This window comes from Giraffa tippelskirchi, chromosome 3, assembly GCF_054371585.1.
Source record: "Giraffa tippelskirchi isolate mGirTip1 chromosome 3, T2T-mGirTip1v1.2.pri, whole genome shotgun sequence".
NCBI classification, from domain to species: domain Eukaryota; kingdom Metazoa; phylum Chordata; class Mammalia; order Artiodactyla; family Giraffidae; genus Giraffa; species Giraffa tippelskirchi.
The window spans coordinates 122,989,290-123,005,964 of record NC_137277.1 but is presented as its reverse complement, the minus strand read 5'-3'; the positions used below and the strand labels follow the sequence as shown (position 1 = coordinate 123,005,964).

General features: G+C 46.3%; 1 protein-coding gene across 1 annotated transcript in view; it reads right to left on the bottom strand.

Annotated features, from left to right (window-relative positions):
• TMEM163 (transmembrane protein 163) overlaps positions 1-15,005 on the bottom strand; it is a 259,119-nt gene extending 244,114 nt beyond the window's left edge. The window contains exons 1-2 of the mRNA XM_081579251.1: positions 14,603-15,005; positions 8,062-8,181 (exon numbers count right to left, since the gene is read on the bottom strand). Coding sequence (XP_081435377.1) covers positions 8,062-8,181; positions 14,603-14,798 — 316 coding nt within the window. The 5' untranslated portion in view covers positions 14,799-15,005. The remainder of the gene's footprint in view (positions 1-8,061; positions 8,182-14,602) is intronic.
• Between the last annotated feature and the right edge of the window lie 1,670 nt (positions 15,006-16,675).

The following is a 16,675-nucleotide window of genomic DNA, read 5'->3' as shown; positions in this document are numbered from 1 at the left end:
GGTCCATCTCTTCACTGAAGGTAAAATCCTCTAGTGCATTTACTTCATTCCAAAATCTTAGTTTCCAAAGCCCCTCCTTAGTCTTCCTGCACTCCGGCCTCGGGACAGCCTTAGCTTCTGCATTAATAGCTCTTATTTTCCTCTAATTCTTTCTTGGGGAGGCTGCAGATCGTCCTTTCTCTAACAGACCAGTGATATCTTTTCTTGAGCATCCTATGTGTCTGACAGGTTATCTGTCCTACCCCACTACCCTATCATTTGCTTCGACATCCACAGACTCCCCTTCCCATTAGACCCAAGCTCTTCAAGGGAATGAGAGACTGTCCCAGGTCCTAGTGCCCTCTGTGGTACCCAGAACACCGGACAGGCAACAGGCACTCACTAAGGACTGGATGAACACAGCCACACCCTGGAAGGACACACAGGGAGAAACAGCAGAAAGTGAGAAACAGTTTTCTTTACTGGGAAAAGGAGGGCCCTCTCTGTCCCTTCAACCTCATCTTTAGCCCTCAGGACAGGGCACCAGGAAATAACCTCTCGTCAAGGAGGACTCTGCAAAAAACTTCACCTTCAAGGGGAAATCCCCAGAGGACCACATCACAGTCTCTTAGCACAAGCAGACCACAAAACCCCTTCTTATCCCACCAGCTAACAAACATTCCTGGAAAGAGCCTGAGAGGCAACAGGAAAAGCCCTCAGGAGTTTCCCACAGGCCTCTGGAAGGCTTGCTAGCAGAGCCCAGACACAAGTTAGGAGGGGGCAAGGACCCATCCAGCCTAATGAGTCCAGTGGGGGCTCACTGCCCAGCATCCCTGAGTCAGCGCCAGGGCTGTGTGACAAGGACACCTCTGTGCTAATACACCCTGGCCACATTTTAATTAAAGGCTGTGTGCAGAATGCAGGGAGAAGGGAAGCAGAACAAGCAGGCAGCTGCTAAGACCCCTCCTCCACTGTGGGCTGAAAACAACAGCTCATTGTAAGCCTGGGGACTGGGAAGATGCACTCTCCTAACAGCCATGAGTGAGTCTGGGTCAATAGAACCCTGGATCCGTTGGCTCAAGAGAAGGTGGCGGCGGGGGGGGGGGGCATGGGGGGACAGAGAGACAAGGGCCCTGCATCCCCCATCCCCACTGGCTTTCCCGCTTGTTCCCATTCACTTGAAAAATCTGCCATTCCTTTTTCTGAGATTTTTACCTGCAAACATACATCCTCAACCTGCTGCAGCCACAGTGGCCTCAGCAGAGAGATGTCAAACACTACCCCAGTCCAACCAGTATCTGAAACATCAGTATCAGAAGCAACAGTTAGAACCAGACATGGAACAACAGACTGGTTCCAAATTGGGAAAGGAGCACATCAAGGCTGAATGCTGTCATCCTGCTTATTTAACTTATATGCAAAGTACATCATGCGAAATGCCAGGCTGGATGAAGCACAAGCTGGAATTAAGATTGCTGGAAGAAATATCAATAACCTCAGATAACACCACCCTTATGATAGCAGAAAGCGAAGAGGAACTCAAGAGCCTCTTGATAAGAGTGAAAAAGCTGGCTTAAAACTCAACATTCAAAAAACAAACACCATGGCATCCAGTCCCATCACTTCATGGCAAATAAATGGGGAAACAGTGTACACAGTGACAGACTTTATTTTCTTGGGCTCCAAAATCACTGAAGATGGTGACTGCATCCATGAAATTAAAAGACGCTTGCTCCTTGGAAGAAAAGCTATGACCAACCTAGACAGCGTATTAAAAAGCAGAGACATTACTTTGCCAACAAAGGTCCGTATTGTCAAAGCTATGGTTTTTCCAGTAGTGATGTATGGATGTGAGAGTTGGACTATAAAGAAAGCTGAGCACCAAAGAATTGATGCTTTTGAACTGTGGTGTTGGAGAAGACTCTTGAGAGTCCCTTGGACTGCAAGGAGATCAAACCAGTCAATCCTAAACCAAATTAATCCTGAATATTTGCTGAAAGGACTGATGCTGAAGCTGAAACTCCAGTATTTGGCCACCTGATGCAAAGAACTGACTTACTGGAAAAAACCCTGATGCTGGGAAAGACTGAAGGCAGGAGAAGCAGATGACAGAGGACGAGATGGTTGGATGGCATGGACATGAGTTTGAGCAAGCTCTGGGAGTTGGTGATGGACAGCGAAGCCTGGCAAGCTGCAGTCCATGGGGTCGCAAAGAGTCGGACACGACTGAGAGACTGAACTGAACTAACTGAACCAGTATCTGAGTGACAACTGTGTTAGGGGCTGAGAAGGCAGACCAGAGAAGATGGGGCCCTGCCTTTGAGGAGCATTCACAGAGTGACAACACAATGATTTAAGTATCATGTATCACATTCCTGATACACTGCCCGGTGCCCACAAGGCCCTGGAAACCAAGGGCATTTTTTTTTTCTTTCCATTTTTCAAATCATTTTTTATTGAGATATAGTTTACTTACTTATGTACATTTCAGGTATACAACATAGTGATTCACAATTTTTAATAATTATATTTCCTCCATTTATAGTTATTATAAAATATTGGCTATATTCCCAAAACGCATTTCATCAGGAAATGCAGGGTCAGGGGAGGCTTCCTGGACTAGGGGCTCTTTCATCTCAATTTTGAGGGATAAGTAAAATTTGGCTAGAAAACACAGCATGGGGGGCAGGAACACAGAGCCTCTGACGCCAAGGGCAGAGCAGGTGGATGGATGTGGGGGCGAAGAGCAGCATGCATCATCTGGGGAAGTGCAAGAAGCATTTGTGGGCAAGCTTGGCTGGGGGATGGGAGGAGTCGAGTTCAGCCAGGGAGGAGGGGCAAGATCAGAAGGAGCCTCTAGGTGAGCAAAGGGGAGGGACTAAAATTCTACGCATCTGTGAGCCGGCATCATCTGTGAGCCGGCATTCTTCCGGGTGGAGAGATGAGGCGTCAACCTTTGAGGACACGACTGACAAGGACACGAGAGCAGGAAGGAAGAACCCAGAGGCAGGGCGTGTTGTCAACATGAGGTGCCCAAACCGCATTTCAGCTGTTCCTCCCTCCTGGTTTCCACCTCTCAGAATCAGCATCTCTGGTTATCATTCGCCCCGCACACTCCCAGGGAGCAACTTATCCCCCTAAACACGCCCAGGATGTGGCTCACAAACTTCCTGCCCACATCCTCCCCCCTCAGCTCAGCAGCCCAGGCCGGCAGTGGTTGGGAAGTTGTTACGGAAAACTCCCCACCACACTACCCTGGGGAAACAGCAGCTCGGGAAGAGGCCGGGCTCCTTGAAAGATCAGCAAGAATAAGACCCCATATCTAACCTAAGTAGCAACAGGGGACTACACACACGGGGACCACACCTGCGCTTCCCATGCCCAGAGAAAGTCTAGAAGGAAATACAAGATCCTGGCAACAAGGCTTGTCATTGGCGAGTGGTAACTGGGAGAAGGCAATGGCAACCCACTCCAGTACTCTCGCCTGGAGAATCCCATGGACGGAGGAGCCTGGAGGGCTGCCGTCTATGGGGCCGCAGAGTCGGACACGACTGAAGCGACTTAGCAGCAGCAGCAACTGAGAGAAAGTTGAGGGTGGGAAAGAGATTGGCACTGTGTACTTCTGGCCTCATGAACTTTCATAATATGCACATACTTCTTTTATCAAGAAAAATAAGCAAGAACAGCAAATGACACGAAGCATCATTCTAGGAGCAGAATGGAAGCCACGTGGCTAAGTCTTTGGTTTAGGGAAACAGTTCAGGGGCTGGGTCTTAGGTTCACCCACAGGAGCAGTGAGGGTCTCACAGGCATCAAGACCTAATGGAGATGGGACACAAAGGGGAAAACTGGGATGAAGAAAATACACTAAATAATGAAGAAAACTACTCTGGGAAATGAGTCCTTCTGGCTGGAGAGGCCCTCTAAGGATTCAGCCACATGAAGGTCTACCAGAAGATGAGTTTTGCTGAAAGATGCCAGCTCCAGTCCTGGGAAGTTGGGATGTCTCAGCAAGGAGGGGCAAAGGCCAGGTCAGGCCACACATTTTAGGCCATTGTAACTCTTTAGATGTCTCTCGCAGGGCACCAGAGGGCCACTGGAGAGTCTTTTGCCTTTCCCACCTCACACATGTGTCAGTTGAGAGATACCGTAATAAATGCCCAGACATATTCTTCTGAGTTTATAAAAGAACCTATAATTTCATTTTATCTCTCAACTCTTGGACTCATAAACTAAAAATAAAAAGAATAAGTACACTTATTATACCATTTTTAAGGGTCAAGAGTTTATACAACAATCAGATACATTATTTTAAAACCCCCAAGTATAAAAATCACTCCTTTCAGAAAATTTTCCAATTCTTAAATCTACTGATTCACAAAATTTTTGAGAAAACTTTTTCTGAGAAGATCTTGGTTTGGATTTTTTTTCAAAGTGGAACTGTGTATCTTAGGAAAGGTTTTCCCCTGAGAATGTTTCAAATATATCTTCATTTCCCACAGAACATGTATTGAGTGCCTAAAAATTAACTCACACTCATTCAAACCTCACAGTCAGAATGCACTTTCCTAAATCATTCTAACAAAGACATCAATGATGTCAAAACCCTGAATTGTGAAACAGAACTTCTATTCTCTTTCTAACCTCATTATTAAAACAGATTTTTTAAGGTTTGTTCATAACAGGATTGCCATTTTCCATGCTGCCTACCGATTATAAACAGAAGTAATTTTAAAGCCAAACTAAAGCTCTCTCTGAAATATTCAAGATGTATTACCATCTGGTTTTATATCAGCATTTGAGCAGGTCCAAAAATCACTACATTACCAAGGATTCCCAAAAATAGTTCATTTCCCTTTCAAAGCACATATTCCTCTCAAAATACTTTCAAGTCACAAACTTTGAAAACTCACCTAATTTTTCAGACTCTACCAGACATCCATGTACATCATCCATTGTATGTCAGACATCCTGTATCTCATCCATACTTATATGTGTAAGTGATTTATCACCTATCATTCAGTAATACTAAACAAAGCTATTTTTATCACTAGGTCTTTTAGAAACTACTAATTTGTGAAAATAAAGCATACCTGATTACCTGGAAGCTGGTAGGAAGTGAAGGATAATAGTCTTTATTTGCAAATGTACACACTATGTAAAAATATGAATCTTTCCAGTCCTGAAAAAAGAAGTATCCCCAAAACTTACATATATCCATCAGCCTCATTTCCAAACACAAAAGAGACAACAGCATTTCTCCAGAGGATGTTCAGCTAAAAATAAGCATGTACAATTAAAGAGGAAATGGCAGGTAAGGCGATAAAGATGGGATTCTAACTGAACCAGCCATAGAGCTCCAAGACAGGCCCTTAGTAAGAGAATGGCCGTATGATTATCCGATTGTCTTAAATAGATTTCAATTGTTTATAAAATAAATAAGACCTAAATCTGGTATCTAAACAAATTTTTAGATGAAATTTATTTCTAAGAAATCTTTTGCTTCCCCCTAACTTAAAAAAAAATGCTTTTTAGAAAATGTTTCTCAGTTCATTCATTCAACAGTCTTGAGTACTGATTTCCAAGTAAAAACAAATGTTCATCCTGCCCCGAAGAGTTTACCATCCAGTAGTAGCAAGAAGATATGACAATAAATACCGTCTTCTACTCTTCACCATGACTATCACCTCCTGGCAACACACATACCACACTCACACACACCACACACACATGCACACACGGGCACACACTCCAAACACTTCTCTGCCATCTCACAGCACTGCATTCCATAGTGATTCTCTTTAAAATGTTAACTGGTTCAACCTGACCATTTCATTGGATACAACAGCGGTTCACCAAGCCAGCCTATTCCGTTTTATCCCATCTCTCTGTCAACCACCTCCTTGGAGAATACTGAGGGCTCCTTCTGAGGCTTTTTTAAAAATACATTTACTGTGCTTTCTGAAACATACCATTTTCCTTTAAATATTAATTTAAACAACTTCAAAAGTCAGCTTATTACTTAATCTCTATTGATTTTCTTGCCCTTCAAAACTGTGAAAAGGATTGAGCGAAAGTCTATCAACATGCAAGTGATGTTTTAAAAGTTTTTAATATTTCATATTACAAATAGATTTAGGAAACTGAAGAATAAAACCAACAACCCTAACAATGCAGCCACAGACCACCTCGAGGGTCTAAAATATGAAGCACACACATGTGCACACACATTAAAGTTATTCCAGTTAAAATGAGAAAATATATAATTTTTCTTTTACATTTTTTGGTTTAACTGTACCAGAACAAGTTGAAAGCAACTTGGGAACAAATTAAATGTACCACAGAAAGCAACAAAAATCATGATGCCATGTATACCCCAATGCCAACATTTTATAGGCAAGAAGTTACAAGAATTAAATCACTTGCTATAAAAAGGGGGTAAAATCATTTTAAAGAGACAGAACCCTTTTCACAAAGCAATATTATAATTCCATATGCATTATGCAACAGTCTTTTCCTATTATAAGAAATAGAACAAAATTTTTAAGATAACCCAACTGAACAGGCATAATATGCGAAACCAAAATTTCCTAATTTGTTTCTTATTCTGATTAAGCACATCAAATGTAGGATTCTTCTCCCAAAGGAAAGACTTGCTCAATATTTCTCCACATTCAGATCCTCATTCAGACACTCACATTATAAAGTCATAACAGCTCTATCAGTCAGAGTAACTATTATTCTGTTTGTAAATCACCTCCCTTCCTGACATTCATCTTTCTTTACATATGTAAATTACGGGATCAGATTTAGAGCCCACCACCAGCCACCGCAACCAAATTATCCTCCAGGGATGTCAATAGGGCTGTTACTTTTGTTTCAGCATTTTTTTAAAAAAAGGAAGGAGTAGCTATTTTCAGGGATCAGAATTCCTCTTGATCAGATTTCTGGCTCACTGGTAAATGCTTCTACCCTGAAATTATCCTTGGCTGCTAAATATGTGGCTAAAAAAAAAAAAAGCCAAGATGTGGTACAGTGTTTCCAATAGAAATTGCTTCAAGGAATATACACTGAGTTTTGCAGGGAACACTTGGTCAAATTCTAATATTCCCCCATGGGAGCCAACACCAATTTCCAGCAGCAGCTCTAACTGTGCAGAATGGAATTTTAAAAACACACAGGGTAGTATATTCCAGCAGACACAGCCCTTCCTTCTCCTACTCTGCGGTTGTCACATGAGACACTTTGTATGATACTCATCACTGAGAATATAAATCTGTTAAGGCCATAAATTAATCACAAAATGCATATAATACATTCTTTTCCCCAGCATTACAAAGACAAAAACACTGTGGATTCCGGCAAGGTTGAGCTAAAGCTGAATGTCACTGCTTAAGCTTATGAATCACTGCACATTAATAAGAATAAACAGCACATGCACATTTCTATAGGCTGCAAATGTTAGCAGAGAAAATGCATGTCATGGGGCTTTCTAACAGGGAAACTGGATTATCCATGGGCAGAAAGTGTTCAGTTTTCTAGTTCTTCTCGATTATGATAAATATTTTTGTTTACAAGACCACTGAAAACTTGCAAGGGATCCTCCCATTTTTGTTTCATTAAAATGTTCAGATGATTTTATTCTAAACCCCAGGCAAATATAATTCGGGGGTGGGGGTGGAGGTGGGGAGGAGAGGTCATACTACAACATTGCACTCATCTGGTAGCATGAGGTTCAAAATACGAGTCTCAAGGATATATATTTGTCACATGTCAGCCCAGGCTGAAGGCATCCACCAAGAGAATATTTTCACTATTTCAGCTGGCAGCCAGAATTGACTGCCACGAACCCGCATACTGATGAGAGCCTAGACTCCCTGTCTTCTTCTTAACTACCTCTTGCCTCTGCAGAGGAAAGAAGCCATTTTACTAATTTATAAGCATCTGACTATGTAACCATCGAAAAAAAATTTACTCATCAATAATAGTCAACTAAAAGCAAAAGCGCATCCCATAGGAGTCAGAGAATAAAGCCGGCAACACCTGTAAAATACATCGATCAACAAGACTCTGAATACTCACTAAAGGCAGCCACCGCCAGGGCCAGTGTGACGATAATGGAGAACCAGGAGACCCACAATGCCTTCTTTCTGTAGTTCTGGGCTTCATGAGGTTTTAGCCGAGTGCTGCTTTCTAGTAAGCCTGACAAATACAAGGAGAAAAGGAAGTTAGGCATTTCCTTATTAAGAAACCCACAACTAGAGCTATATGTTCTTATCCAAGGGTTATAAACCAACAGCCTGAGGGCCAAGATGGGGGGGTTAATTGAAATATAGTTGACTTATAATATTGTGCTAGTTTCAGTGTGCAGCAAAGTGATTCAGTTATCCAAGAGGTGTTTGAGGAGTGAAAGTGAAAGTGAAGTCGCTTAGTCGTATCCAACTCTGCGCGACCCCATGGACCGCAGCCTGCCAGGCTCCTTCGTCCATGGGATTTTCCAGGCAAGAGTACTGGAGTGGGGTGCCATCGCCTTCTCCATTTTTAGGAGTTTTAGGAGTATTGCATGGAAATCAAGCTTTGGGGCGTCTCTTGAAAGATTGCTGGCTCAGGCGTATCTGGCTCATGTCCCCACAGGGAAATGCCAGCTGTCTTCTTTATAAAGGAGCCTGCCAGCCTACCAACCTCTGACCTGAGGACATATGACCCCGGCCATGCCCCTGCCCCTGTGTTAACTCCCTTGGCTCACTAACTCACACAGGTGCTGCTCCTTCTAACGAAGCCTTTCGTTAAGAAAACAGCATGAATAGCCCACATCTTGTTGGGCTTTTGGGCTCCTCAACTGCAGCACCAGTTTGCGTTGATCCACTATCCTGGCCTGTATTGGTGGACCGGGTTTTGCCCAAAGCAGTGAGTCATGGAATACAAATGCCCTCGTGGCTCCCCTCATTAATTAACAGAAGGACCATTTCTCTTTAACCACAACCAACAGCCACCAGGCCTAAATTACATGCCACGTTTTCTTCTCTCTTTCTGCTCTATAGTATCTATTCCTTTGTATCAGTTCAGTTCAGTCGCTCAGTCGTGTCTGACTCTTTGCGACCCCATGAATCACAGCACGCTAGGCCTCTCTGTCCATCACCAACTCCCGGAGTCTACCCAAACCCATGTCCATCTAGTCAGTGATGCCATCCAGCCATCTCATCCTCTGTCGTCCCCTTCTCCTCCTGCCCCCAATCATTCCCAGCATTAGAGTCTTTTCCAATGAGTCAACTCTTCGCATGAGGTGGCCAAAGTATTGGAGTTTCAGCTTCAACATCAGTCCTTCCAATGAACACCCAGGATTGATCTCCTTTAGGATGGACTGGTTGGATCTTCTTGCAGTCCAAGGGTCTCTCAAGAGTCTTCTCCAACACCACAGTTTAAAAGCATCAATTCTTCGGCATTCAGCTTCTTCACCATCCAACTCTCACATCCATACACGACTACTGGAAAAACCATAGCCTTGACTAGACGGACCTTTGTTGGCAAAGTAATGTCTCTGCTTTTAAATATGCTGTCTAGGTTGGTCATAACTTTCCTTCCAAGGAGTAAGCATCTTTTAATTTCATGCCTGCAATCACCATCTGTAGTGATTTTGGAGCCCAAAAAAATAAAGTCTGACACTGTTTCCCCATCTATTTCCCATGAAGTGATGGGACCAGATGCCATGATCCTTTGTATCAAGCTTATGTCAAAAAATTCTCAGACTATTAACTGGGGTAAACCTGCTAAAACTAGGGGTCACTTCCCAGGTGTGCCACATTCAATAAAGGTTTGATTTCATCTCCTCTGCTCAACACTGAGTCTTCAACAACAGAAATTCAGGATGCCTATGAGACAATGCCCAAGTTTCAACAGCCTTGAGTCAAAGAATAAAACATCAGTATGATCTTGATGGACATTTTTTTCTTCTCCTTTGAAAAGAGATCATATACGGCATCTCTTAGTTGCATGGAGAACCAAATTCTCAGCCCAGCATCCCACTGGTGGCTCAGATGGTAAAGAATCTGCCTGCAATGTGGGAGACCTGGGCTCCATCCCTGGGTTGGGAAGATCCCCTGGAGGAGGGCATGGCAACCCACTCCAGTATTCTTGCCTGGAGAATCCCCATGGACAGAGGAGCCTGGTGGGCTACAGTCCATGGGGTCGCAAAGAGTCGGACACAACTGAGTGGCTAAGCACACATTCCACATAAACAGGACACCGTCTCTAGCCAAACAACCCGTTATATACTTTTTAGAGGTAGAACAGCCTTATCACAACTGCTCCAAATGATGAAGAAACTGGTAGTCAGGGTTTAAGCAGCCAAGTGTAAAATACTACACAGCATGCAACAAATTACACCTACACATCGTGTAAAAAGGCATCTTCCCACTAGACTGACTGGGTACCACATTAAACATTGGGTTACTAAAAACTGCATCATGTTCGAAATATAACAAGGACCCTGTTAAAATATCCCAGTTCAATTAACTACTCAGACCACAAGTCCTGAACAACGGGGAAAAGTCATGAAGCCTGCTTAGTGAGTCCAGTGTACAGTCAGATTTTTTAATCATTGAAATCTGCAGACACATTTACAACCAAAAGGGAGATGAATTTGCAAAAGGTAGGTATAAACTCCATCACCTCACTGTAAAAATCTCCCAAACCTTCCTTTAAAAAATGCACTTGGACAAAAAAAAAGAAAAACCTTCTCTCTTATCACATTATGCCCCGGGTACAAATGATTTCAAACTGTCCCTTGGTCTACTTCTTTTTGTCCCTTTGTCTATTTCCCTAGCTGGTAAAAACACCCATTTTAATTTTCAACTGCAATCACCCTTGACTCCAGTTTAAGCTACAACCTAAAATATTATGCAGGTCCCACTGACTCTCAATAATTTATTTCCCTTTTCCCAAATGACACAGAAATCTTTCTTTCATCATGGCCAATTGATTTTCAAGAGAAGTGAAGCTGTAACATTTAAGTACTGACTCAAGTAAGCAGTTCATTTGCTGGGTACTTTGACAGCAACAATCTCAAGAGGTTATCCACTGGGGGTAAAAAAACAAAGTTCCTTCTAGAAGATTTAATTTTCTAAGGGAAACAACCATGATCTGGGTTTCTGATTCCAACACATGACATTTATTTTTTCCTTCCAAAGCCAGCTGTTTCCAACAATGCGACTGGAGCTGACTGAATGGCCAATCAACACACCTCACCTCTGAGGGGGCCAGCACTCCCCTTGGAGAAGCGTGAGCTGCCAGGTCACCTGGACTGCACTGCCCTGCTAACGTGGTGCAGGATTGCACCTAGTCAGCGGGATTGATAGTTCTACCCCAGATCTGATCCTGCATGTGCTTCCCCATGAGATGTTTCAACACCAGAGTAAATGTAACGGAGACTGTCCAGGAAGGGAGAAACTTTCCCATTCCGATCCAACCTTCACTTGCTTCCTACTAGTTTTCCTTCCTAAAAATAGAGCTAAAACCTCGAATGGATAACTCTCCACTCCTCAAAGGGAAGTGGGATATAATGATCTATGAAGACCCGGCTCATAAATGAATTGTTTGCACACAGGTTCCTCTACCTCCCCCCTCCACCCTGTGTTAGCTGCATGCACATGTGTGAGCCACAGATGTGATGAGAATTTCTAAAGTTTTCAGGAAGCTGTGTTTCAAAGGTAGAAGAAAGGTAGCACAGCCTACAGAAGCCAAGGAAGGTCTCAGATTTGCACACATGGCTGGCTCCTACAAGAGGCCTTTAGTTGGCCTCCACATTCAAATTGTTAATCTCACTCAAATTTCACCTATTCATAATTTGGACCCTGGCAATAGTAAGCATAAGGGTTGTATTAATGAAGGACTGATATTGGGGTTGGGGAGATGCAAATATACACAGGGAGGTTGAAGTCATCAGTCACTTCCATGCTAGTATGAATTAGTTCCCATTGCTTTCTCCTAAGAACTGGTCATGCTTGGATTCTCAGAAAGAAGGGAAATATTCATTAGATAGGAAGGCAGTAGAAAATGCTGAAGCAGGTAACAGTCTTAGGGCCCTAAGCCTTGGGGCAGAATGATGGGAAGCACTTGTGGTGAGAAGAGTGGACATTGAAAGGGAGGGTGTGGAAATGCCTAAGACAAACTTGGCCTATGTTTTGTTTGTTTTAGTCAGTCTTGGACCACAAAGCTCTTGCTCCCTGAACTACAAGGCTCAACCAAATGGCACTGCAGTTACTGAAAATATGAGCTAGCTAGGTTTCTGGGAACCAGCCCACATCACTTCTATGGAAGGAAAAAAAAACCCACCTCTAAAGTTCCCAAACACTAGATTTTTATAAGCAAACCTTTGATCAAAGTTAGATTGAGACTCTTAACAGGGTCCTGACAGCTCAGAAGGAATTTATGGCAAGAGAGAAGGCCAAATATGGGTACAGATCCAGATGTCCACCCTCCCACACACCCATAGGTAGGTATTTAGGTCTAGAAGACAAGCAAGCCAGGCATGATGTAGAGATACACAGCAGGCAGCTGCCGAGGCCTCCTCCTCCCCAAAACCTCTCACTATTAGGAAAAAGGTAGCAGTAGTAGCAATCGAACCATTCCCTAGGGATACCAAAAAAATTGATATTGAAAAGACGCAGCCCCATAAGAAAAAATAACACAAACAAAATATTTTAAGAAACCTCCCTAGATAAGCTTCTGATTTATTTAATAGAAATGAGTCGTTCAGCATTAACTCTTGGCTGCCAGGAACGGGTCAAACAGAAAAATGTCACACTGACTTTCAGCTTTCAAGGCCACACCGTGCCGGGTTCTTTGGGGGACAGGACTCATCTTAACAGACTGGCAGTGTGTAACACGCAGCGCTTTTACACAGTGACAGTTTATGAACAGTGAATGCTTTCATGCAATAACATAATGGAAAATGAAATTCAGTTGACCAGTGAAAAATAACCTTAAGAATGAATTCAGAAGGGCTTTTTACGCTTGAGCCCGAGCTACAAAATGGCACTAAATATTAACTCGCCCTAGCACGTTTTTTCCCTCCTATCGATTTGTGAGATAGGGAAAAAAAATAGGCCTGCTTGATACAGATGACCTGCAATGCTACAAAAATAAGCCCACCCCAGAGTTCTTTCTTTCTTCAATACAAAAATTTTAAATCCTACAACATCAGTTGCAGAGAGAAAGGTAATTAACACGATCTACAATAAAAAATGATAGGTTTTGTTGGGTGCTTGTGATGTCACCCATTATCAGCTCGAAAATGATAATCGAGTTAGGTGAGAATAGGAGGAGAAACTGCAACATAGGTGCGGAACTCGTTGCAACCAGAGCGGCTCCAGTTCTCGCCCGAGCATCCCTGCTGATTCTCTGGGAATTGCCGTTTCCATGTCATTCTGTTTTTCACATGCTACAGTTTAAAATTTTTAAGAGGAACGAGATCGTGCCTCCGAACACTAAACCGGAATAAAAATGTACAGGAGATACCAAGAATAGACAGAAACCTGCTAAGACTGAAATATACAAATCCGCCACAGCCAACAAAATAAGGCTTCCAAGAACAGGGGGTGGAGGTGGCGACAAGCCGCTCCCCCCCGAACGGCCGGCTGTCAGAATCCCGTTTCGGCCACTAACCGGTTTTAGCAGAGCCATTGAGCCTTTTTGAGGGGGCCGATTTGGATTTCGATTCTGCAAGAAACAAAAAAGGTACAGACGTGGCCAAGAAGAGGGCTGAAAGGAAACTAGGAAGGGAAAAAAAGAGAAATGTAGGAGGAGGAGATAGACATAGGAATGAATAGGGCAGTCTCTCGCCTTTCATGTGGGCAATTCAAAGGGGTAACCGGCTATCTGTCGGAGGGTCGGGCTTGGCCTCCTGGGATAGGGACGTTTGCCAGCTTCCAGGGATTTTTGAAGGGGCTGGGATGCGCGCTCCGAGAACCACCAGGTTCCAGCGGCATCCATCCAGGATCGGTGGTCCAAATCCTAGTGTTCCAGTCCTCTGTACCATCGGCAGACAGCGGGCAGCGATCCACGATAAACTGGGTCCCTAGTAAATGAGGGTCGGAGGTCACCCGACTCCCCTTCGCCAGGGCAGTCGTCCCTCGAAGCTGAATCCGCAGAGGGAAGTTCTCTCTGGTTAACCCACAGAGCCGAACAGGGTTCGGGAAGGAGCATGCTCTGAGCTCAGGACCCTCCCAACTGAGCGCGACCCGCAGTCAACCGGGAGCGCTCGACTCGGAAAGCGGAGGGGAAAAAAAAATCACACACACACGCCTCCAGCAAACTTTTCCAGTGGGCGCTGAAGGAGCCAAGGCTGGCCGAGAGGAGGGTGCGCGCCCCGGCGGGGTCGTCCAGGAGGCAGTCGGGTTCTCGGGTTCCGGCGGAGGCGCCGCGGCTCGGGCGGTGCCGGCCGCGGAAGGTGGGGCTGCAGCCCTCAGCTCTCCACGCTTTCGCGGGAAGTCGGAGCTCCGCGCCCCAGCGCGCTCCGAGGCGCCGAGCCCGGCCCCACCCGCCAGCGGAAAGGCGGGCCCGGAGCAGCGGCTCCACATCGCGCCCGCCCGGCCAGGGGAAGGGGCCCGGGATGGCGCGCGCTCACCTCGGTCCTCCAGCCCGTCGCTAAACTGACCGCTCTCGCTGATACGCAGCTGCCGCTCCTCCTCGGGCTGCGGCGGCTCGCGCGCCGGGGAGCTCAGCGGGCCGGAGGCGGTGGCCAAGGGCGCGTGGCCCCTGGGCGGCGGCGGGACTGCGGGACCCGGGGGGCTGCGGCGCTCGCTGCTCGCGGCAGTCTCCATGGCGCGGGGCGGCGGGTCCGGGCGGCGACGACGAACGCGGCGGGGACTCGAGTCAGAAGTGCGAGGCGCCGCGGCTGGGAGCGGGCGGAGGGACGGACCGACCGCGCGGGCGTCGCGGAGTGGAGGTGCGGCGGCGGCAGGGGGCGGGGGGGTGTGCCGGAGCCGCGCGGCTCGCGTGGCCGGTGGCAGAGACTCGGGCCCAGCAGCAGCTGCCGCGCTCCGCCCCCGGGGGCAGGTGCGTGCGGCAGGGACCCGCCCCGAGGCCCCGGCGCCGGAGCCCGCGTCCCGTGGCCGGTGGGGAGGGAGGGATCCGGCCAGGCCTGAAACCCGGAGGCTCGGGGCTGTGGGCTGGACTATTGGGAAAGCCGGGACCGGCAGAAACCCTGGCAGGGCCTGCTGACGGTGTGATGGGAGACCCGCCCCACTCGTGCCGCGGGATGGTGACCAAAGGAGATCGCCTCGGACCCGCTTCCTTTACTGTCCGAGAAGGCTGCGCCCGCGCTTCGTTAGGAAAGCGGTCAGCGCCCTAATGTGGCACCCTTCTCCTCTGGAACTGCACGGGCTTCACAGACTATGCAGGGTCTCCTGCCTGAGCTGCCATCCTCATCGCCCATCTCGGGAGAACGAGGTTCACCTGCCTCCACGCCCACCGGTGTTGGGCCTTCCTGAGAGCGTCGATTACCCTCCAGCACCAACTTAAAGAGACCGGAGATCTTAGGGCCACAGGGCGTTCTAGAGAAGTTTGGACCCTAAACACCCCCACCCCCACCACTACCATTGAGACTGCCCTTGGACCATGGATCCAGCCAGTCCGCCACCAGCTATTTCCTGAGTAGCCAAGTCTTGCTGGTACCTCAGGCTTCAGATCGAAGCCTCCCTCCTACGGGAAGCCCTCCGCGCGCCAGCGGTCCCCACCTCTGACCGCGCGAAGCTCGACCCCTGGCGCGGTCCGGCTCATCTCCACAGCGAACCAACGAGGCGGGTGCACACTGGGACCCACGCCCCGTGGTGTAACCCGGAGAGGTGCCAAGGGGGACCGGCCATTTATGAGATTCGGCTTGAATATAATATCCGTATCCGGATTCACAAAGCTAGATTTCCTCTTCCTATGTATATCAGTCTTAAGATTTAATGAGTCTTCTAAAATGCCAATTCCTCATGTAAAGCCTGCCTACTGTGGGGGAGGGCACCCTGTGTTTTGAAGAGTAACCGGTTTCTCATTCTCGCTTTGCCTGAGATGGAAATCCGAGTAGGATTAAAAAACCTTTGTCGTGCAGTGGAAATATCACTAGCACTGGGAAGAGGGTCTCATTTTGTTGCTCCTGTTGGGTTGGATTGAGAATATCTGAGTTGACCTTGGCCAACTCACTTTACCTTTTTTAAACAATAACTACAAACTTTAAGAAGTGGATAAGGGCTTTCAAAGGCCCCTTCTTGCTAGGAAAGGAGGAAGGGGAGGAGTAAAAAGAAAAACGCTATGATTATTTGAACACACACACAAAAATAAATAAATTTTACCCACTGGTCTTGCTTCTGTCTTCTGAGGGGCTTCCCTGATAGCTCAGTTGGTAAAGAATCTGCCCGCAATGCGGGAGACCTAGGTTTGATCCCTGGGTTGGGAAGATCTGCTCGTGAAAGGAAAGGCTACTCACTTCTAGCCTGGAGAATTCCATGGACTGTATAGTCCATTGGGTCGCAAAGAGTCGGACAGACTGAGTGACTTTCATTCTGAGGTAGACAGCCTTCAGGAATTTGCAGACACCTCTTACTCCCTCTCACCCAGACTTTTTCTCCAGGTTTTCCCATTTAATTCCTGTCAATAGCTCACAAACATTAGAATCACATGGGGAGTTTACCAACAAAAATACCTAGGACTC